This window comes from Camelina sativa, chromosome 4 (assembly GCF_030686135.1).
Source record: "Camelina sativa cultivar CO46 ecotype springtype chromosome 4, ASM3068613v1".
Taxonomy (NCBI): Eukaryota; Viridiplantae; Streptophyta; class Magnoliopsida; order Brassicales; family Brassicaceae; genus Camelina; species Camelina sativa.
The window spans coordinates 24,008,004-24,031,975 of record NC_141883.1 but is presented as its reverse complement, the minus strand read 5'-3'; the positions used below and the strand labels follow the sequence as shown (position 1 = coordinate 24,031,975).

Here is a 23,972-nt window from a genome sequence, read left to right as displayed (position 1 = left end):
CGGGAGCTATGCAACTGAAATCACCGCTCAATCATACTGAACTTGGCTTCGAGAAACCAGACTTGATCACAGGCTAAATCGAGTTGTAAACTAGACGTCACTGATGAAATCACACAACTAAGTCAAGTAGTAGAGAGTGTAGACTCTTAGACGACCAAATTATTTTTACAGTTTGTATAAATCAGGCCCATTAAAAACTTAAGTGAGGCCCAATTCTTTTCATTTGAAAGATTTGATTTTGAAGGTGGTCGTCTCCGCCGCGTCGCCTCTTAGGTTAGTCACTGGTATATTGCTCCGGGCTCTGAATAAGCTCTCTCGTTCACTTAGCCGCTTTTCCCGGTATGATCTTTATTTTGTTTCACCATGTTTTCTGATTCCTACTTTTAGTTTGGAAAAAAAAAGTTTCAATTTTTATCGTTTCTCTGTTTTTTTCCTCAGCTCACTGAAACATGTCTGCAAAGTGGCGAGCTTTGCAGCATCGCCATCGTTACACTTACAGTGCTGTCTTGTTCCCGAGTTCGTTCACTGCTTCTTTGAGCCAATCTAGTTTGTTTCAGTCTTGTCCCAAGTTTTACTCCAACATTGAAGAATTGGTTTCGTTGAATTCAATCTACGCGCAAGTTAATCACGCCAAGAAAATTGTTGCTTCGTTCGGAGAGGTACTCGCAAAGACCAATGAGAATGAAGGAGGCGAGAGAGAGGCAGTTTTTGTACGGGAAGCTATTAGGTTTTACTTGGAGATTCTGTTCATGGAGAATTCTTTGCCTCTACATAAGACCCTTGTTTCAGCCTTGGCTAAAACCAGTAAGTTTCATTCAGTTATAAGTTTATGTTTTAAGGAGCTTTGTGATGAATATGGCGGTTTGGAGGATGGTGGGAATCGATTCTGTGTGTCTAGAGTTGCTTTGTCAGTGATGGGTATGCCAAAGTTGGGATATTTGGTTGATATAATTGAAGATTGCGCGCTTTTGGTGGGTTATGATATAGTTTCAGGGCTGAATGGTATAATCTTAGACACTGAAGCTTGTGATAGGCCTCCTCCCACTGTTATGGAGCAATGCCAAGAGGCTTTGTCTTGCTCGTATTACTTGTTTCAGCGGTTTCCTTTGAAGTTTAAGGGTTTAGTTGGGGAGGATGAAAATTTTATGGAGAGTGTTTTGGCTGTTCAATTAAGCATTTTGAAGTCATCGGCGTTTTCTAGGGACTGTTATGTGGCTGCTGGTGTGAGTTTCTGCGCTGCTCTACAGGTCTGTCTTAAAGACGAAGAGCTCGGAATGTTTATAGCGCAAGGTATATTTTGCTGGAGTAGTGTCGTTGGATTGACTGATATTGTTAGCAAAATTCCATTTGCCGGGGACATTTGTTCTGAGATCTGCAGTTTTTCATCTTTGAGTAGACTCTGCTTGATCCGAGGCATTCTTACTACAGTTTCTAGGGGTATTCTAGTTTCATCTTTTGCTCAGTTGAGTAACAGTGACTGTGATCACAGAACTATTCTGTATGACGGAATTTTGCTGGAACTTTGTGATTTATGCGAGAACCCCATTGACAGCCATTTAAATTTTCACGCTCTAACTGTGATGCAGATTTGCTTGCAACAGATCAAGACATCTATGTTAACTGATTTATCAGAAGATTATGATCGAATGCCAGACAGCATGACAGCTCGAGTACTCAGAATTATATGGAACAACTTGGAGGACCCTTTGAGCCAGACAGTCAAACAAGTCCATCTCATGTTTGACCTCTTACTAGATATCCAAACCACGGTTCACCAGACAGATGATAAAGTGGGAATAAGGGAATCTTTGCTTAAAATTGTCAACTATCTTCTTCGTTTAGGATCACGCTGTAAGGGAAGGTATGTTCCATTGGCATCCTTGACAAGACGATTAGGTGCTAAGACGTTGATGGATATGAGCCCTAACCTGTTGTTCGAGATGGCGAATGCATATATTGATGATGATGTCTGCTATGCTGTAACATCATTTTTGAAATGTTTCCTTGAAATGTTGCGTGATGAAAGCTGGGGGAGCGAAGGTGTTGACCAGGGTTATGCACGTTATCGAGAACATTGTTTGCCTCCTTTCCTTTACGGGCTTGCTTCTGGCATGTCGAAACTTAGGTCCAATCTGAATACTTATGCAGTACAAGTTTTGCTCGAATTGGATGTAGACAGTATATTTCTTTTGCTTGCGTATATATCTATTGGGCCGAGTGAGGAGGAGACCAAGCTAAACTATACTGAGTTGAGTAACATGAGTATGGAACTGACAGTCGAACAGAAAGTGGTTGTTTTAGTATCATTGCTGAAAGTTTGTCGTACACTTGCATTCCTTGAAGGGGATATTGAACAAAAAAGAAGTACTGATGCATTTGCAATTGTCCAAATTAAGGGTGTTGAATTAAAAGTACCCATTGAGTGGCTGAAAATGGCCTTAACCCATGTTGATGAGTCTGTTCGCGTGGATGCTGCAGAGACACTCTTCTTAAACCCCAAGAATGCTAGACTTCCATCCCCCTTAGAGCTTTATCTCATGAAGGAGGCTGTTCCCTTGAACATGAGGTCATCTTCTACAGGTTTTCAAATGAAGTGGACCAGTTTGTTCAGGAAATTTTTTTCCCGGGTCCGTACGTCGCTGGAAAAGCAGTATAAGCATGGGAGCTTGCAACCACTTAAAAGCGACGAGAATGCAGTTCTACGAGCAGAGAGTTTGTTCAAGTTTATGAGGTGGTTGAGTTCCTTTTTGTTTCTATCTTGCTACCCTTCTGCCCCTTACAGGAGAAAAATAATGGCAACGGAACTTCTACAAATCATGATTGAAGTCTGGCCTGTTGTGGCTTCTAAGGATCCCACTTCTCATCAAGGCCATCTTTACCCATACTGTGATATTGTCACTTCACATGATTCAACGTTATTGCTGGTTGGATCGATTGTTGATAGTTGGGACAGGCTTAGGGAAAATTCTTTCCGTATTTTGCTTCATTATCCAACTCCATTTACTGGCGTTTCAAGTGAAGACATGGTTCAGAACATTATTCCTTGGGCCAAACACCTAGTCTGCAGTCCAAGGGTTAGAGAGAGTGATGCAGGTGCGTTGACTCTAAGGCTCATCTTTAGAAAGTACGTATTGGACCTTGGATGGATAGTCAAGGTTTCCACTAATGTTTTTTGTTGTGAAAAAGAGTGTGAAAGCATAAATGGTCTTTATCAGAACTCGAAACCCAAGTATCCTGTGATTGAGTATATCAAATCACTTATTCATTGGCTTGATGTTTCTGTGATGGAGGGAGAGCGTGATCTCTCTGAAGCATGTAAGAACAGTTTTGTTCATGGGGTATTACTGGCTTTGCGTTATACATTTGAGGAGTTGGACTGGAACTCTAACGCAGGGTTAAGTATGTCAGAGATGAGAAAGGAACTAGAAAAGCTTCTTAAACTGGTGACGCGAATAACTACACTAGCACTGTGGGTGGTTTCTGCAGATGCTTTGAGTTTGCCGGAGGATATGGATGACATAATAGAAGATGATGGTTTCTTGTCAAATGTTCAAGATGATGCTGCCGCTGTTCTCTCAGAGGAACACAAGAGTACTTTTCCAAAACCTGTGCATGAAAAAATACAATCAGAACAGGTAGTTATGGTTGGTTGCTGGCTCGCTATGAAGGAGGTATTGATTCTATCATCTTTCTGATAATTGTCCTTACTTTGGCATCACTTTTTTGTGTTTTCATTATAATACTTTTCTCGACTAGTAGAGCTATTCATCCTGAAATGGAGAATATTGCATTTTATTAGTTTTCTAATTAAAATCCTGATATAAACTAGTTTCTTTCTTCAGGTGAGTCTTCTTTTGGGAACCATCATAAGAAAGATTCCATTACCTACCTGTAGCCTTAGACCTTTAGAAAATGGTAATTCAGCTTCTGCAGCCCCCAGTGATTCAGTGATTGAAAATTCTGAATTACTGCTTGATCTGAAGCAACTTGAAAAGATTGGAGACCACTTCTTGGAAGTACTTCTGAAAATGAAGCACAATGGTGCGATAGATAAGACAAGAGCTGGTTTTACAGCTTTGTGCCACCGTTTATTATGTTCTAATGATCCAAGGTATGTTTTTAAGCTTCCCGTGTGCCCTTGGATCTTGTTTTTCACTTCACTGATATATTGTGTTTGTTTTTTCTTTTCGTAGACTTTGTAAGTTAACAGAATCCTGGATGGAGCAACTTATGGAAAGAACTGTGGCGAGAGGACAAACAGTGGACGATGTGTTAAGAAGAAGTGCAGGAATTCCCGCTGCATTTATTGCTCTTTTCCTCTCAGAACCGGAAGGTTCACCAAAGAAACTTCTCCCTCAGGCGCTTAGGTGGCTAGTAAGTCTTGCAGAGAAACCTCTCTTGGATCCCATGGAACAGAAAGGTTCTAATCACATGGTTGAGGAGATCAGTTCTTCTGATATGCATTCAAGTGAAAATCTTTCAAAGGTCCGTGATGAAGGAGTCGTTCCAACGGTGCATGCGTTCAATGTTCTCAAAGCTGCTTTCAACGACACGAACTTGAGCACTGATACTTCTGGGTTTTCGGCGGAGGCTATGATTGTTTCAATAAGATCCTTCTCTTCACAATATTGGGAGGTCAGAAACAGTGCCACACTTGCATACACTGCCTTGGTCCGTCGAATGATTGGATTCCTTAATGTTCAAAAACGTGTATCTACCCGTCGTGCCTTGACTGGACTTGAATTTTTTCACAGGTGTGTCTATAGGATCCTCCCCTGAATTTTTATTTTTCTTTTGTAGCTGTCTCTACATATGACAATGCATTGTTTCCATCCAGTATTTATTGTTGTGTTGGGTTTCTTGAAGGTACCCCTTGTTGCACCCTTTCATATACAGTGAACTAAAGACAGCAACTGATTTGCTCGACACATCTGGTCCATCTGATTCAAACCTCGCAAATCTTGTCCACCCGAGTTTATGGCCCATTCTGATTCTGTTATCTAGGCTTAAGCCTTCACCCATTGCAAGTGAAACTGGAGATGACCTGGACCCGTTCGTTTTCATGCCCTTTATAATGAAATGCTCTACTCAAAGCAATCTCCGTGTTCGTGTTTTGGCATCACGTGCTCTAGTAGGTCTTGTTTCCAATGAGAAACTCCAAAGTGTTCTGCTCCAAATTGCCTCAACGTTACCTTCTAATGTGGCCCAAGGTGGTTCCTTCAATTATCTTCATGGAATTTTGTTGCAACTTGGTAATCTCCTAGATACAAATTGTAGAGACCTCGCTGATGACTCTAAGAAGGATCAGATTATTGGAAAATTGATCAATGTCCTTTCAAAATGCACATGGATGGCTTCTCCATTGACGTGTCCATGCCCGATCCTCTGTACATCGTTTTTGAGAGTGCTTGATCATATGCGAGTTATTGAAAGGACAAGCTCTGAAAGCAAAAATCTGAGGGACATTTACAAATTGCATCTGGATCTGTCTACAAATTGCCTGAATACAGATGCTTCTTATGGTTTCTCCTATTATGACCCTTCAATCGCTGAGCTTAGAGAACAAGCAGCTGTATCATATTTTGGCTGCATATTTCAACCATCTGATGAAGCAGCGGAAGTTTTCCAGATTACTCAAAGACCAAATCTACTACGATTGCAGAAAGTTCCTGAAGCATCAGATTATCCTGACCTTAACGAAAGGCTCCTTCGTTGTTTATCGGATCAATCATATGAAGTTCGTCTTGCAACACTGAAATGGTTTCTGCAGTTTCTGAAGTCAGAAGATTCCAGTTTCTCAGAGTCAAGCAGTATTTGGAACTGGGCGAAAAATGGTCTCCAGTTGGTATTATTAGAGCTCTTGGACAAGGAGAAAAACCATAAATGTGAGAACTACATTCTAAAGATTCTTTTCCAGTGGAATCTGCTCATGTTCAAAAAATCATGTAAAGGGGAATCTGTTGAAGGCATTTACGTTGGTTCGTTGAACTATGATTTGGTGCTTCATCTTTGGGGCAGGCTGACTTCTCTATATGAGAGCACACGACGTGCTAAAATCCGAGGTACACTCATGTGTTGCCTAGCAATTTGTGTGAAGCATCTCACAGGTTTGTTCTTTCACAAAAACGATTCTGAAAAGGAAGAGGAATCAAGAAGGGGCTGCGTAATTGATTGTGTCTCTTACTTTGTTAACATGATCAAAGAGAAAAGCTTATCATCCGAGCAAGTGAATGTTCGCCATGCATCTGCAGAAGCTATTATAGCATCTGGTATACTGGAACAAGCCAAGATCGTAGGTCCTCTTGCCTTAAATCACCAAATTCCCTCTGAAATACTAAGCACATTTCAAAAGGCTTGCAATGTATACGCATATCAAATTCTGGATATGTGGTTCACTTGCATCAAATTGTTGGAGGATGAAGATGATATCATCAGGTCAAAACTCGCTACGGATGTCCAAAAGTGTTTCTTCACTGCTATGGAAGTTCCTACTCAAGTAGATAAAGTCTTAGAACTGAGCTTCAACCATTTATCTTCTGTCTTTGGGCACTGGAACGAGTATTCGCAATATCTCTCGAAATGGGTCTTCAACACTGCAGATTACTTACCCCCACCAAAGGGAGGTAGTGATTTAGTTAGACGGGTTTTTGACAAAGAAATCGATAATCACCATGAAGAAAAGCTTCTGATCTTGCAGTTCGGCTGTTACCATCTACAGAAACTACCAATGAGTGACTTTTCCCTGGCACAACTACTCGACTGGAGGAGTAAATTCCACAATCAGTTGCTTTCTTTCGCTAAAGACCATGTTAGTAAACAAAGAGAGAACTGGGTAGGTGGTGTAGGGAACCACAAGGATGTGTTTTTGCCACTCTATGGTAATCTCCTCGGTCTCTACGTCTTCTCCAACTGCATATTCAGATTCCCAACTGACAGCAATGACAAGAAAGCTCTGTGTTCTGATATGGTTGAACTTGGGGGTGCACTGAAACCCTTTTTAAGGAACCCCCTGGTGTCTAACATGTTCCGAGTAGTTGTCAGATTACATGAGAATTTACTGGATGATTCTTTGGTGGACTTAGCTACTGTTCTTTCTGGAGAGATATGGGAAGGTTTTGATCCATATTTTCTTCTCACTGATGGAGAAATCAAAGTCGAATCTTTCTTCTCAGTTGAAAGATCTAACGGCGTAGCTTGCTCTCATCAACGTCCCTAAGGTCACACACCGAAGAAGCTCTCTAAGATGTATGTTCGCACCTCTCTCTTACGGAAACATTAGATTTATTGCTTTCATTAATGATGTTGCATGTTGTATTCTGGGTTTACAATATTTTCAAAATGAACCCACAGTTTGTCTTGTCTGCGGATATATACCAATAAGTGTTTTCAAAGGAAAAGAAAGTTACATGTAATCTATTTAAACCAAAGATCTTCTTGGCTTAGACTTTTATCCGTCTTGCTACGTCTCAGTTCTAAAGTCATTATGTATATGATAGGGTCTTTTGTGTTGTTGCAGCAAAGTGGTGAGGAATTCAATTGCACAAGTGTGAAACAAAAGTCTTCTCTTAAGGGAGAAACATACAAGAACAAGAAGTTGTTGCCACTGGGCTCTCCGTCCCAAGAAGACTAGAGCCATTAGAAAGAGACTAAAGCAACCAGGTACTTTATCTGATCGATTTCGTTACTATAATTCATTTATAGTGACTTTTTTTTTGTTTTTTTGTTTCCATACCTAATGACTTATTCTTTGCATTGGATAGGCGTCGCTGAAGACGGAACATGTACTTTCCAATTAGTAAGTATGCCATCAGAGTTTACATAATTTGCCGATTACGACTGTCTTATCTTCAACTACTCTTCAATTGTACCTTCTCCATATACTGTATGTTGTATTGAATTTTTTATTCCATGATTTTATAAACGTTTGGCATGCATGATTACAAAAGTTACCAATATATTTTAACTTCATCTTTTTTTTTCTTTTTTTTTTCTGAACTCCATCAAGGTAGAATATTCGAAAATACTATTCAGTTTTCTCCAACATACATTATTTACTTCAACTTTAACCCCAAAAAATATATAGTAAGTCATTCCATGTATTTTTAGCAATTTGTCAATGAGCATTAATCATGTACTGTCAGATTTATGGTATTTACCTCCACAAAAAAAAAGTGAAAACGTGTCAAACAGTTTCATCGGCCCTACTCCTATGTACCTCCCACTTACAACAAAGTGCGGAAAAGTAAGGTACGGGTGACAATACGTAGAATGACTACGTACGTACTCCTGACGGCAAACATAACAAGGGAAATACTGAGATATATGCATGTTAAGCGTCATAATATACTCATATTCATAAAGCATGACACACATGTATTCGTGTGGTGAACATTCAATTTTGCAAAAGAAATCAACAGAATCCAAAATGATTTTTGGACTCTTTATCTTATTTATATTATTCTATGTTGAATTCAAACTACGTTTCAGATTTTTGTTTCTACTTTCATTATTCCCACACGTACGACATTTTTCATTTTATAAATGTTTCGTTAATATATGATCACATTATACTAGGCATATCATTATCAATAATAAGCTTGTCTGTTTTTTTTTTCATTTTAGAACCAAATGTCTTTTACGAAAACAAGGCTTCAGTATTCGTTTAAAACTCTTTTGGATGGTGATACTCTCAACAGACTTAGAAAAAAAAATCTCCATTTTACATCATCTAACGGGTGGTGTCATGGCACTAATTAGTCTAATTTACCATATATTTTTCATTGGCGACGATTTAGATAAACATATTTAAGTAAAGATGGTAATGTTTACAGAGCATCAATATCAACTACATTTACCGGTAATTAAGAGATTACATGACATACATCTAAATTTTATAAAACGAGTCCAAGACCGTGAAGCCGGAGTCAAACTCACCTGCATGCATCAAAAGTTGAACAATCGGTTAACCTTACAAGTTAAACAAACCGAGAGAAATATTATACAAAATTAAATAACAAGAAAAGCAGAAGATTTATATAATAATAACAATCCGAATAAATGCGACTAACAATTGTGTTTTTTCAATAGTACATTTTGGATATTTTCTGAAAAGTCGTGATGGATCATTGAAACAGTTATTTATGAAAAGTTGCAACTGTTCACTGTAAAGTTGTGTTAATTGAAACATTCATATCTTTTGAAATCTATATATATTTGTCTGTTTGAAATGTCTTCTTTTATTTTGCCGTGACACAAAATCAACTAAAATTTCAATCTCAACGGTTTATACATTTTTCTAAATTATTTTCTAGCATTCATTCTTTTAAAAGTCAAGAAATTCCTCTAATTTTTGATTTAACAAAAGATTTTTAGAATGATGAATCTAATTTACATCTTTTAGTTAATTTTAAATATAAAAGTTTAATGAAAATACCTAGAGTGTTTTTCCAAGAGTTAGATGGATTACATAGTGAGTTTTTGGATTTGACTTTTCAATATAGTAACAATCCGAATAAATGTCACCAAAGGTTGTGTTTTTCAATCGTACCTTTTGGATAATCTTCCAAAAAATCTGTAGAAAATTTAAATTATGTGTTTAACAAAAAGTTGCGATTGTTCATTGTAACGGTTTTTTTGTAAAGTTGCAACTGCTCATTGTAGAGCTGTGTCTATTCGAATATTCGTATCTTTTGAATCAGTTTTTTTATAAAGTTGCAACTGCTCATTTTAGAGCTGTGTCTATTCCAATATTCATATTTTTTGAAATCTATATATTTGTCTGTTTGAACTGTTTTTTTTTTGCCATGACACAAAATAATATTAAATTTTAATCTCAACGGTTTTTACAGATCTCTAGATTATTCTCTAGTATTCATTCTTTTAAAAGTAAGAAATTCCTCCAATTCTTGATTTATCAAAAAAATTTTGGAATGATGAATCTAATTTACAACTTTTAGTTAACTATATATAAAAAACTAATGAAAATACCTATATATAATAGCAATCCGAATAAATGCCACCAAAGTTGTGTTTTATCAATCGTACTTTTTGGATAATTTTCCAAAAAAATATGTAGAAATTTTAAATTGTGGGTTTTACACAAAGTTGCGATTGTTCATTGTAACGGTTTTATTGTAAAGTTGCAACTGTTCATTGTAGAGTTGTGTCTATTCGAATATTCATATCTTTTGAAATATATATATATTTGTTTGTTTGAACTGTTTTTATTTTTTTTGCCATGACACCAAATAATATAAAATTTCAATCTCAATGGTTTTTACAGCTCTCTAAATTATTCTCTAGCATTCATTCTTTTTAAAGTAAAGAGATTCCTCCAAATCTTGATTAAAAAAAAGATTTTTGGAATGATGAATCTAATTTACAACTTTTAGTTAATTTTATACCTAGAGTCTTTTTCGAAGAGTTAAATGAATTATATAATAAGCTTTTGGATTTGACTTTTGAATATGGTAATAAAGATCTCTTCTATTTAAAAGAAGTTTATATGAGTTTGTAGGTATAATCAAGTGCACACACAACAATTGCAATTTTTCCTAGTACCTTTTCGTAAAAAAATGTTTTTATTTATTTTTTATAAATTCAAACGGTTGTATCTGTTCATTGTAGAGTTGTGTCTTTTCACTATATTTTATTTAAATTTTTTCATCACAACTTTTCGTTTTAATAGGTGTGTCTATTTATATAGTCATGCATTTTGAACTCTCTTTATATTTATCTCTTCATCACTAACTAACAAGTTCGTTGAAACAAATTTTCCATTTTATGTTGAGTCTAGATAATTGAATATATTCTATAATCTAACTAAAATTTTAGAAATGATTATAGCAATAGAGAAATTTTATACAACTTAATATTGAATTTACAATTGTGTCTATTTATCTTAACTTTCCGTTAAAAAAATATTTTAATATTTAAAAATAATAATAACAATCTGAATAAATAAGAAAAACAGTTGAAACTTTTTGTTGTACTTTTTTTGTAAAAAATTGGTTTTATTTGTTCTTTTTTAAAAACTCAAACAGTTGTATTTGTTCATTGTAGAGTTGTGTCTTTTCACTATATTTTATTCATATTTTTTCATCACAACTGTTCGTTCTAATAGGTGTGTCTATTTAAATAGTCATATATTTTGAACTCTCTATATATTTGTTTCTTCATCAATAACTAACAAATCATTGTTGTTGAAACAAATTTTTCATTTTATGTTAAATCTAAATAAGTTGAATATTAATATATAATATTCAATGTTATTCTATAATCTAACTAAAATTTTAGAAATGATTATAGTAATATAGAAATTTAATAAAAATTAATATAGAATTTACAGTTGTGTCTATTTATCATCACTTTTCGTTATAAACTATTTTAATATTTAAAATTTATTTTATTTTGTTCCTACGAATTGTGTATTTTAATTTTAATTTTCCATTGATACTGTTTCACCCATTATTAAATATATTTTTAATTATAGTTATTTAATAGAAAATTATATTACTCATTATAACCATTAGTTCAATATTTTCATTAAGGATCACTTCGTCATAATGATTTTTTTTAGTTGTAACTCTTTACCATAATTCTTCATAAAAATATCTTATATTTATAATACTTTAAATAATATGTTTTGCAAAGTTGCATTTATTCTACATAATATTTTTTGTTATAAGTTTTCATTTTGATGATTGTGTTTTTAGTAACAGTTTATGTATTCAAACTGTTCTATAACATTCAAATAATTTCATAATGTATATTATTTAAATCTTTTTTTTTTCTAAAATATTTCGCGCGGGGGGGGGGGAGGTTCTGAGTCTTACTATATATAAAGCTATAAATAAGATATGTGTGTAAAGCTCACCAGCAATCAGTCTTGTGTTGGCCTTAGCCTGACCAAAGCGACTGAAATCTCATCACCACATAGCTCCACCTTTGCTTGGTACCGTTTAGGTACTGAATCTGGTGATGAAACATCTTTCGCAGAAAATGTTATATAATACATAATACCTCTACATGGCGCTGTATTTGCACTCACATGCTCCACAAACTCAATTTTGCTTCCCTAGGAAAAAAAAAAAGAAAGATCAGTGATCAAAGATGGGGAAAAAAAACCATTAGAAAGCTGAAAATTTTATACGAAGAAGACCAAGTTCTGACAGATTCGTTGTTGTATACGTCAATGGCTGTCTGTGTAAGCAGTTTGAGCAACTCTTCCTTCCTCTGAGGTGGATGATAATGTTGTTCCCAGGCAAAATTGAAGGCAAAGAACTTGTAATCCAAGTTGTCCCAGTCCACATCAAAACCCTGAATATATGAAAATTGATTAAGCGTCGGCTCTTAAGGCCACTCTCAAGCAAACAGAACAAAAAAAAAACAGAGTAACATGTTCCTAGATCTGTCTTAACATCAACATAAGACTAAATCACAAGTACCTCACTTTTTTGAAACTGGTCGTAGAAGATATCGCACTGTCTCCTATACTCGGGATCCTTTGAGCTGCCTAGTGGGAGTAGTCTTTCGCCGGCGAAGAAGAAACCTGGTGGAGGCTCTGCCTTTACCTCTGTCTCTGCATCTTTCTCTACCATCGGCTCATTTGGTAGTGGAGAATCGAACTCCGTCGAATCTCGGATTTGGAAGGAACCGGCATCACAAGCCATGTCTTCCTCTTTATTTCGGAGAATATACGAAGCTGCGTATCTTTAATTCTTTTTCTTTTAACCAAAACTTTATATATATATATATATATATATATATATATATATATATTTTACATACATGCTAATTTTTGTAATATAAAAACAAGATAAAATTACTAAAAAATCTTTTCATAAAAGAAAATGTATTTTAAAGAAACTTTACTATTAAATAGAAATTTCTCAACAATTATCTAGGTTTTGTTAGAAAACTATTTTACTTAAATTTCATATTTAATATACGAAGATTTCTATTTCTAAATATAAATTAATAAATTTTTATTTTACATTTAATGTATAATTTAAAAATAGTTCAGTTGATTTATTAGCAAAATTGTAGTTTTAAAATAAAACTTTTCTCATATTAAATTTATATGTATATAATTTAACAAAGTATTGTACAACATAGTAAAGCTTACACATCAAAGTGTAGGCATGGGCATAATCTCTAAGGATCTGATATCTGAACTCAAACCGAAAAGTCTAAACCGATTCCTACTTCAGAATCTTACTATATTAATTGGGAAGTACAAATATAAAACTAACCTTAAAATGTGTAAAAAATTACATTCAATTGCCATTAGAAAAACATAATTAAGATTAAATAATTAATTAATAAATATTTTTAATTAAAAAACGAAAATAGGGAAACATCAAATTAAAATAAATTGTAGAAAAGTAAAAAAAATCTGTTAGAATTAAAACTAATTTGTACTTAAAAAAAACTAACAGATAAATTTTTTTTTCACATGTTAGTTATATATTTTTACTTACTTCACAATTATAGCAAATATTTCACAAAGGTTTAAATAATTTTATTCATTACATGCAAATGTTTTATTGACAGGTTTTCAATAAACATTTTTAAAATACAAAAATTATCATATAAGCAACAAATTTTTAATCACAAACCATTATAAATAACATATTAACAAAATAAATTATTACAAATTTTCATAAAAAAAAGTTCAGCCCGCGGTTTTCCGCAGGATAATACCTAGTTTTAAAATATTTGAACGGATCTTAGACCTCTAAATTCGAAAACCCGAACTCAAACAAGTATGTACCCTACAATATCCATAATAGTGATTATTAATATATTTGTAATAACCTAAAGTGTCTATAATATGTAGATTTTTGGATATTTTAGATATTGTATATATTTGTAAAGTAAATTTAGACTTAGTTATTTGAAATATTTTCTAGTAGTTTGGATAAATTTGGATATACAAATTTTGATTTTTTTAAACTTAAAGTAATTTGAATCCGAAAATATCCAATATTAACATGATCAAAACCTGAAATCTAAAAGTAGTCAAATATCTTTTATCCTATAAAGCACAAGTCACCTAGCAAATTAGATCATGCCACATAGATTTTTATTTTATAATTTAAACCTCATAAAATTGAAAAGAAATAATCGTGGAAAAAAATAAAATAGGAAAAAAGAGTCAAAATTGATAATTAAACAAAACTTACCCCCAAGCTTCGCAATTTTCCCAACTGCATCTTCCCACGTTCGTCAAATTATCTTGCTTTAACTGCCCCAATTGAACAATATTAAAACGGTTTTGCTAATTATATCCTCCGAAGATTCACCTTCTTTTTGCAACTATGATTACCAATTTTGTTCTTCAAAGTATTTCCAAATTTTTTATGCCATTTCTTCTTTCCTTTACATACAAACGGAAAAATAGGCGGGCATATCACTTCTCCAACACTAGCTTCAGAGATCTCATACCACCAGCATCAATTAAATTCCTTCTACATCGTTGATAAGTCTCTCCATTTTTCATCAACAAATTTGAGAAACTCTTGGCTACATGGATTATGATTCATCATTGGTGAATCTCTCTATTTTTTGTACGTTTTTTCTTTATTTCTCGACGTTTGTATTAATATGATATCCGTCTTATTTTTCTTTCATGAATCTGTTAGTTTCCTCATTTGTGATCTTCTTGATGTGTGCGTAAGAGGAAGACGGCCGGTAGAGAATGGATGGCTAATGAAAATGAAAATTCCACTTGAGTCATGTTCCTTTTACATTCACTTGGTCAAATCCAATTATTTAATCGATCTTACTATCCAAAAAAAAAAACTCTTCTCTTTTTGTTATTTATATATATCAATGTTTCGTGATTTTCTTTCACAATGATTTTGATTGATGTACCAGATTTCAGACCAAAGATAAACCTTTACTATTTAGGTTTTTAAAGTTCTTCTATCATATACAGTTCACATCGATGATAACACTGATTTTTGTCATTTGTTTTGCAGAAGAATAATTGTAAAGGTATAGAGAAGCACAACACACTGATTCACACTTGGAACGCACCAAGCCAACACTTTAATATTTATTCTTATCAAACTCTTAACCGGTTACAAGAATAAATCTAAGCACTCTTCTCTTCTCTATCTAACACAACACTCTGTGTAGATCTAAGAGAGTAAAACCAACCCTCTCTCTTTTTATCTATGAGAGACGAAAACCAACCCTCTCTCTTTTTATCTATGAGAGATTAAAACCAACCCTCTCTCTTTTTATCTAAACTCTCACCAGTGTAGATCTAAGAGAAAGAAAAACAATTCTCTGCGCACTTAATCACCACCCTGATTAACGTCACAGAGAACTGGGAACACCCCTTCTAAGCCTTATCTTTGTGGCTTCAAAGTTTACAACTGTATCAATATTCTAGAGTGCTCAAATTGGCTCGTGGCCTACTCCTATAATATATATACACGACTTGAGAAACCCTAGAAGGCGAATCTCCAAGTATCAAGGGATAAGGAAACTGTTTGCTCTCATCCTTATCTTTTCCTTATTTTTTGTAGAGAATATTCTTCATATCTCCAAGGATAAGAAAACTGCTTGCTGCTCAAGTTTACCCTTTCCTTAATTTGCTGTGGAGAATATTTTTCATATCTCCAAGAACAATCTCATCTCTATCTTCAATGCCAAGTCATCAACTTTCCTCGACACATCATCACATCCACTCACATCTTGCCACGTTAGCTTACGCATCCATGTCAGCAACTCAGGCGTTTGTGATCTGATGCAGCTTCCTGATTGGCACAACACTCTGTTCGGTACAACGACTTGTTCCTCTCAGCGAGTTGTTCCAGAAACTGCATTTACAATCTCCCCCTTTTTGACTGAGTTTGATACACTCCAACAAACACAAGCCAAAAACAGAACAAGCAACAACTAGACAAAACAACAGTCATTATCTAGCAAAATCAATCAACAGCTTGTTCAAACAGAACTATGATTAAGAACCTAATAATCAGAAACCCCAGCGGGCTGCAGTGGAAACCATGTTCTTAATAGCTCTCTAATCAGACTTAATCAATTGGCATATTCTCAATCATTAGCAACCTAAGATCAACTAATTAATCAATTAAGTCTCCCCCATAAACAATGATTCTCCCCCTAAACCAAGTAGCTACAAAGATTCTCCCCCATAAATCTAGAACTCCTTAACATTAGGCATTGATTAGAATTATAACAATAACCAGAACCAGAATCATTCTCCCCCAGCTTGAGTGATCAACTAAGTCAAAAACAGACATATGTATCACAACAGTATACTGAGTTATGGGAATCACTTACCTGCTAACAATGATTCGCATCCTTAAACACTTTGATAATCAGTCTTGTTGCCTATTGAAACAGCTTCATGTGTGTAAGCACTTCGATTCTTCTTGCAACCACAACTTGCGTATCATATTCTACACTTTCAAAGCTCTGCTTCACTGTAGATATCCTTCATTCTTGCATCTAAACTTGTTTCTTTGAATGATTTTACGCAGAGTCTTGTTGCCCTTACCTAATCAGATCAGCTAAGCACATATCACTTCTCCAATTCGTCATCTGTAGGGAACTCAAACATATGATCATTTGTTAACTCAACTACCATCAATCTCACATGTCTAATACCAGCCTAGCCATTTACTCCACCACATTCACACAAAGTGTGATAGTACATGTGAGACTCCAAATGCACAGTACTTCACATGAACATTCATTGTCTTGATCAAACTCCTGACAGTTGACAGATTAGCCCACAAAACTCATATACCTTTGGTTAGGCTTAATCTCAGACACAGTTTTCAGAAGCCCATCAGCTTCAAACATCCTCATCCATCATTATTGGAACCAAACACAAGCGTTCATTCTTCAATGGATGTAAACGACCGAAAACAGAGTATCACACACCTCTGTTTTCATTGTAGATAACATGACTCATCACAATCATATGCATCTGTGGATCATCAAGGGTGATATGATCACTTGACCCTCTTTTGTTGACTCCACGACACTGAAGTTTCAACACACTTCTGCAGATGCTCTCTTAACTCAAAAAGATGTCTCCTCGGTGATATAGACGATAATGCACACGTCAAACAGCTGGTGGGACATAGACACTTGCTTCGTAGCACAATCCATCTTAAGCACAATCTTCTGTCTAGGAGCATTCATCAGCCTCCGGTACATGTAGCTTCATTCTTTCGTATCATGGAACTGATACTATACTCATTTATCGATACAAAATGAGTATCAGTCTTTCGAATCGTCCACAGACGCATGATGACTAAACAACAATCCTCTAAAGCCCCTACACCACTAGAGCCAAGTTGAGAGTTTCAGTAACAGCTACTTCCAATCCTTCAATACTCCTGGTACACCCAAATATTTAGATGAACACGCATCTCTTTGATCTTACTTACATGATCAATTCGTCGTTCAAAAATTCAGACCCTTAATCAATTGCTGCTCTATGGATTTTACCACTTAGAGAATCATGATCATTCTTGTGAGCTGAAACAAATGAGCTTAAACCTGAAACACTTAACACACACATCAGTGCACACTTGTTGAAAACATACAAACATTTCTCATCAACAATATTTACAATCAGCCTCGTGTTTCAGCAATCAATCATATGAATTTAACTACAAAACATTGATTTTACAACACATTTGTTCTTTTCAGCCTTTTATACACAACCTCAGACATCCAAACATCGGTAATCACAGGAAGTGAGGGAACCAGAAAAGCAGTAAACCATCAAGAACACTGTTATATTAATTTTTACTTCTTAAAGTAAGAGGCTTTCATACCTTGAGATCTGTTATGTGATGTGTGCCAACCACTTATTCAGGACTTCACCAGAAACTACCACAACCTTTTGTGAATCTTCAAAGAACAACTCTATGATCAATGGCTAGTCTTTCGCTCTGGCTAGCCTTTGATTATCATGGTTCACTATCAATGTGAAGTAGGCAGCTGGAATTTCCTTTGGAGAGTGCATTGACAAGAGTGTATCAAGTCCTTTTTTTTTTTTTTTTTTTTTTTTTTTGACTTTTCATGATACACTACCATAGAACTTAGATTCAACAGACATGAATGATCTTCACAGTTTGATGATATGAACAATCTTCTGTTGAATCTCCTGATTTTTATCAGCGATATCACTTGACTTCTCAACCGCAGATATTTGTGCATTCCCTTGTTATTATTGTTCAGGGCTCTTTTGCAGACGTACCAGCCACATTACTCTGTTTTTTTTAATTACAGACAACTGGTACTTCTTTTAGAATGGAATGCATAATAATGCCACTCCTCAGCTCTTTGACCTTCTCCTTCACGAAAACGTTTTACGAGATCCCCAATATGAATTGGCATGACAGGCAGCTGTTTTCCACTGACTTTTTGTTTAGACAGATTGTTGATCTTTTATACATTCTAGGATTTTCATGGCCTGTTCTGATGCATGTCCCTGTATCTGATCAACACAACCCACCGAACATATTAAATCTCACAAACACCAATGACTTTTCTCAGAATCATGTGTTGATCCAAGTCCAATGGTTTTGTAAACAAATCAGCAGTTTGCAAATCAGTGCTCTAATGTTCTATTATTATCAGTTTCTCCACAACTACTATATGAATAAACTGATATACAAGGTCCTGTAATTTAATTTTAGTATATGATACATCATCTACAACAATATTAACAAACAATCGATTATCACACAAAATCGAAGCATAGTCTAAGAATGTACCGTACGCTGTTCTCAATTGTTTGATCCTCATCAGGTGATTGAAACAGATTCCCAAGGCATTAACCTCAGATTCAACAATTGAACGAGGTACCTTAACAAGCTTCTGAGCGCAACGGACGATCAACTTTGTTCCCAGAAGGCAACAACCACCAGATCCTTCACAGTGATTCAGAGAGCGATATCTCTTCAAGTTCCGCTAGCTCCTTTCATCAATATCAACCCTATGTTGCATGTGCCTTTGAAATACTCGCATTGGTATATGAATACCTCAAAACCTTACTGTTGCTACAAGTAAACAGTCTTCAGAAGGAAGCCTGTCGTAACAATTCCGCTAACATCCATCTGATACAGCATGAAAATATGCACACAGACAATCCCTATCAGGTTTCTGATTGCCTCGTGTTAAAGTGCAAGCCTCGTGTTGAAGTGCAAGCCTCGTGTTGAAGTGCAGGTGCTGTCTCTAGCGAACTCTCCTTAGAGCTTTGTACGACCAATCGTGCCTTGTTCTCCACAACTTGTCCAACTTGTCCAACTTCTGTTTTCCACAATCATGACTCACAGAGAACAGAGTTCCTTCAGCACAATGAGTTCCTAGCAAATTGTTTGAACTTAATTCCATTTGCAAAGCTCTGACATGCAACGCCACTAACTGCATTCGAAAAATCTGTGTAATTGCATCAGAAACAACAACTCTGTCCTCTTGAATCCTTCCAGCAGCTTTTTGATGGAAATGATTCCCACAGTTTCATGAGTGCTACAACTTACACTTGAAAACAGCTAGTTCATACACTCCTTCTCATATCATACCTCTTGGACTCAAATATTGTCGCGCTCATTAACCGCCTGATATATTTCCTTGGTGAAGGTAACATCTAAACCCTTGTCACACAGCTGACTGATGCTAATTAGATTGGCTTTTAGACCATCAACAAGCTAGATAGATTCCATAATGGGCTGATCTTTACCCCAAGATGCACCTTTGCCTCTGATTTTACCTTCAGATTCATCCCCAAAAGTGACCTTGTCAGCTGAGCCTTCTTCAAAGTTGTATAGCCTTCCTTGTGGAACTTCTTTTGGCGTATGAGTTGACTTACACAATTCTTAAATTTCTAGCAATCAACCTTAATATGACCAATCACACCACAATACCAACAACGACGCAGTTTCCCTCTCAGGTTGTTCACAACAATCATCTGTTTAGTCTTCTATATGTTGAACTCAGACGCTTGTTTGATAGCACCACCTCTATTTTGCAGCACCATTGACCCATTCACTGCACTTATGTCACCACTTGAGTTTCCTCCATGGTTCTTCATACCACAGTTTGCAATCATAGTACCCTTGTGATTGACTAGCCGCTTATCCAGATCTTTTGCTCCTTTACTCAGCCTCTTGTTAATTTTTAGCTGATCCTCAAGACGTTGTCTCAACAAAGACGTAATATTCTGCAGAATCAGATCCTTAGACAGAGCGATGACTCGTTTCTCAACAGATAAGCCAGCCAGCCACATCATCCTTAGGCTTCAAAATAGACTTATGATTCTCATCATCTTCTTTGACTGACTCAATATCACTCCATGTCAGACAAGATTTCATATGAACACAGCATTGACGGTTGTAACACTTCAGCACGCTTCTTTTTTCAAGTGCAGAACATTCTGAACCCTTCAGCCTTCTGAACTGTTTCTTATCCTTGTGTACCTTCTTCAACACTACAACTTCCTGACAAGGGGATCTTAGTTGACTGTTGAAATCACAGGATGGTGATACATCAGATTTTTCCTTCTTCACCCTTCTGGTTTCCTCAAAGAAGGCTTCCAAACGATCTCAAGCTTCTTTCGCCAACATACACTCTTGCACCATTGCGAACAGATCCATCGGCAATCAGAGTTTCTCCTCTCATGTTCATAAGTGTTGGAAGTGACCATCAATCTTCAACAACGAACCAGCCTTCCATATCACAACTCTGAATCATTTGTCTGATTTGTGCTTCCCAATCATCATAATGCTCAGGGTCAAGCATCAACAGATTGTTCTCATCAATGAGCTGTTGTGGATTCTCCATACCTCGTCTCAAGATCTCACCTGTTGAAAAGATAAAAAATTCTTTTATCTGGCGTCTGCTCGGATACCAATTGTAAAGGTATAGAGAAACACAACACACTGATTCACACTTGGAACGTACCAAGCCAACACTTTAATATTTATTCTTATCAAACTCTTAACCGGTTACAAGAATAAATCTAAGCACTCTTCTCTTCTCTATCTAACACAATATCCTGTGTAGATCTAAGAGAGTAAAACCAAACCTCTCTCTTTTTATCTATGAGAGACGAAAACCAACCCTATCTCTTTTTATCTATGAGAGATTAAAACCAACCCTCTCTCTTTTTATCTAAACTCTCACCAGTGTAGATCTAAGAGAAAGAAAAACAATTCTCTATGCACTTAATCACCACCCTGATTAACGTTGCAGAGAACTGGGAACACCTCTTCTAAGTCTTATCTTTGTGGCTTCGAAGTTTACAACTGTATCAATATTCTAGAGTGCTCAAATTGGCTCGTGGCCTACTCCTAAAATATATATACACGACTTAAAAAACCCTAGAAGGCGAATCTCCAAGTATCAAGGGATAAGGAAACTGTTTGCTCTCATCCTTATCTTTTCCTTATTTTTTGTAGAGAATATTCTTCATATCTCCAAGGATAAGAAAACTGCTTGCTGCTCAAGTTTACCCTTTCCTTAATTTGATGTGGAGAATATTCTTCATATCTCCAAGAACAATCTCATCTCTATCTTCAATGCCAAGTCATCAACTTTCCTCGACACATCATCACATCCACTCACGTCTTGCCATGTCAGCTCACGCATCCATGTCAGCAACTCAGGCGTTTGTGATCTGATGCAGCTTCCTGATTGGCACAACACTCTGTTCGGCACAACGACTTGTTCCTCTCAGCGAGTTGTTCCAGAAACTGCATTTACAATAACAAGATCAATATGTAACAACAACAAGGTCAGCCATCTACTTAACACACATTCAATTTCATATTCTTCTCTTTTAAGACAATTTTATAAAAGTCTTTGTTTCTTAGGTCGTAATATCATTTCGCAAAACTTCCTTAGTTCCTTATAGTTTGGCTTATATTAGTTTGCAGTTAAACATCGCATAATTTATATATAGTTGTAAGCGTATACAAAAACGAAGAAACAATTTGGACTATAGATGCACTTTTCAATATTTTCTTAATTTTTCCTGCAATGTATTTTTTTTGTCTTTGTTGTAAAACACTTAGTGGACTCCATAGACCGGCCCGTTCACAGTCCATTAGGACATGGCCATACAGCCCATATACAGTCCATTGGTTCTTGGCCTTACGGCCCATGTTATGTATCTCTAGGATTTAGGCCCATTCGTCCATGAGACTTAGGCTATGTCGGTTTGGGCTTTGGCCTTTGTACTCTCTATATATATGTAACCTCTATTCATTATCATTAATAAGACTAAGAGATTTCATCCTAAACTCTCTAGTTTCATAACACGTTATCAGCATGATAGCCTCTAAGGCCAGCTGAAAAAACCCTAACCCTAAAACCCTAAAGGCAGCCGCCGTTTCTCTCCTCCCTAAAACCCTAAAACCCTAATCGGCCGCCGCCTCTATCTCTTACCCTAAAACCCTAAAAACCGCAGCCCAACTTCGGCGATCATCTTCCGTCCGTGTACGCGGCCAGTCCGGGGTAAGTTCATGTTCGAAGATCCAGTACGCGGCAAGTTCCGGCGATCAGCTTCGGCGATCAGCTTCCGTCCGTTTTGGATCCAGTACGCGGCAAGTTCCGGGGCAAACTCGGAGATCTCTCGGTGATAATCCAAAACTCTCGGTGATTACTCCTTGTTCGGAATCCATCATCATTCGCGGTTCGCAGTTCCTGACGTTCGCGGTTCGCGGTTACTGACGTTCGCGGTTCGCGGTTCCTGACGTTCGCGGTTCCTGACGCTCGAGGTTCGCGGTTCCTGACGTTCGCAGTTCGCGGTTCCTGACGTTCGCAGTTCGCGGTTCCTGACGTTCGCAGTTCGCGGTTCCTGACGATAGCAGTTCGCGGTTCCGGCCGAGAGCGGTACGTAGGCGGTACGAGGATCTGTCCGAGAGCAGTCCGAGAGCAGTTCGAGAGTGGTACGAGGATTGGGTTGATAGCGGTTCTGATCGAGGTTCGTGAGTGAAATCTGAGGTCTTTAGCTCCCAGATCAAAACCAGTCAGACCCTAATTGGTGAAAGGTAAAATAAAGTCTAACCCTCTTAGAACCATATAATCGAATCTGAACCCTAACAGCTATTGAACCATAAAACATCCAAGTATACAAACAAACAAATCTTAAGAGTTCTATTCTTGTAAATCTTAAAATCGGATTGCATAGGGCTGTTAGGTTGTTTGTAAATTGCACCAAACTTTGTCAAACTTAAAATCGAATTTGGTTGTTTTGATTGTTTGTTGCATAAGAGCCTAGAACATGAATTTGTTAAAATCAAATATTGTTAAAGTGTTCTAGGATTTAAAACTTGGATCATTCATGCATCATAATTAAAATCAAATCATTGTATAGGATGTTTAAAATCGGATTGCATGAATTCATCCTTAGGATTTCTTAAGCATAAACTTGAACATAGATTTCCTGTAAATTTCGGCCATGAGAAACATAAAACTCGAGCATGAAACTTGTTCTAGGATTATTAGGATAACTTCCATAAACTTTAATCATTATCCTAAAATTTAAGTAAAAATTAACTTTAATGTTCTAAGAGTATTTCCGATTGAATTAAAACTTTTGTTAAAATTCTATAAACATTAAAACATGAAATCGAAAATTAAAATATTGGTTAGGATAAGTTCCTAATTATCTAAAACTCTTAAAACAAATTTACTAAATCCTAGAAAGAAAAGGAAATTTAAGAAAAAGGAAATCCTATCTAGAAAAAGGAAATTGTTGCATGCATGCTAGTTCCTATCTAGATTTGTTGTTCATGCATATTAAGCCACGAAATTGAGTAGAATAAAGGCATGTTTCGGTCTCAAATACCGCATGACCTAAGTTCGAAATTATAAGTAAAGGCAAGGCATGTTTCGGTCTCAAATACCGCATGACCTAAGACTAAAATGATTCCATGATTCGGTCTTAAACACCGCATGGCATGATCCAAATG

The 23,972-nt window shown here is 36.1% G+C and overlaps 2 protein-coding genes across 5 annotated transcripts; one reads left to right on the top strand and one right to left on the bottom strand.

Moving 5' to 3' along the window:
* Positions 1-204: 204 nt before the first annotated feature.
* LOC104784082 (uncharacterized) lies at positions 205-7,945 on the top strand. 3 transcript variants are annotated; one of them, XR_015597071.1, is made up of 7 exons: positions 205-339; positions 439-3,671; positions 3,843-4,111; positions 4,194-4,754; positions 4,867-7,245; positions 7,517-7,659; positions 7,761-7,945. XR_015597071.1 is itself a non-coding variant. In XM_087510633.1 (5 exons), exons 2-5 carry the CDS (start codon positions 450-452, stop codon positions 7,214-7,216), a joined length of 6,402 nt encoding a protein of 2,133 aa, XP_087366759.1. In that variant the 5' UTR covers positions 212-339; positions 439-449; the 3' UTR covers positions 7,217-7,427. The 3 variants fall into 3 exon arrangements, 1 of the variants encoding a protein (XP_087366759.1); XR_015597072.1 differs by having other exon boundaries at positions 235-339; positions 7,497-7,659; XM_087510633.1 differs by lacking the exons at positions 7,517-7,659; positions 7,761-7,945 and having other exon boundaries at positions 212-339; positions 4,867-7,427.
* An 845-nt stretch (positions 7,946-8,790) lies between these two features.
* On the bottom strand, positions 8,791-12,734 carry LOC104781393 (uncharacterized). 2 transcript variants are annotated; one of them, XM_010506059.3, is made up of 4 exons: positions 12,447-12,734; positions 12,172-12,318; positions 11,876-12,076; positions 8,791-8,934 (listed from the first exon to the last, which is right to left on the bottom strand). In XM_010506059.3, exons 1-3 carry the CDS (start codon positions 12,669-12,671, stop codon positions 11,882-11,884), a joined length of 567 nt encoding a protein of 188 aa, XP_010504361.2. In that variant the 5' UTR covers positions 12,672-12,734; the 3' UTR covers positions 8,791-8,934; positions 11,876-11,881. The 2 variants fall into 2 exon arrangements, with proteins under 2 accessions (XP_010504361.2, XP_087365226.1); XM_087509100.1 differs by having other exon boundaries at positions 12,190-12,318.
* Between the last annotated feature and the right edge of the window lie 11,238 nt (positions 12,735-23,972).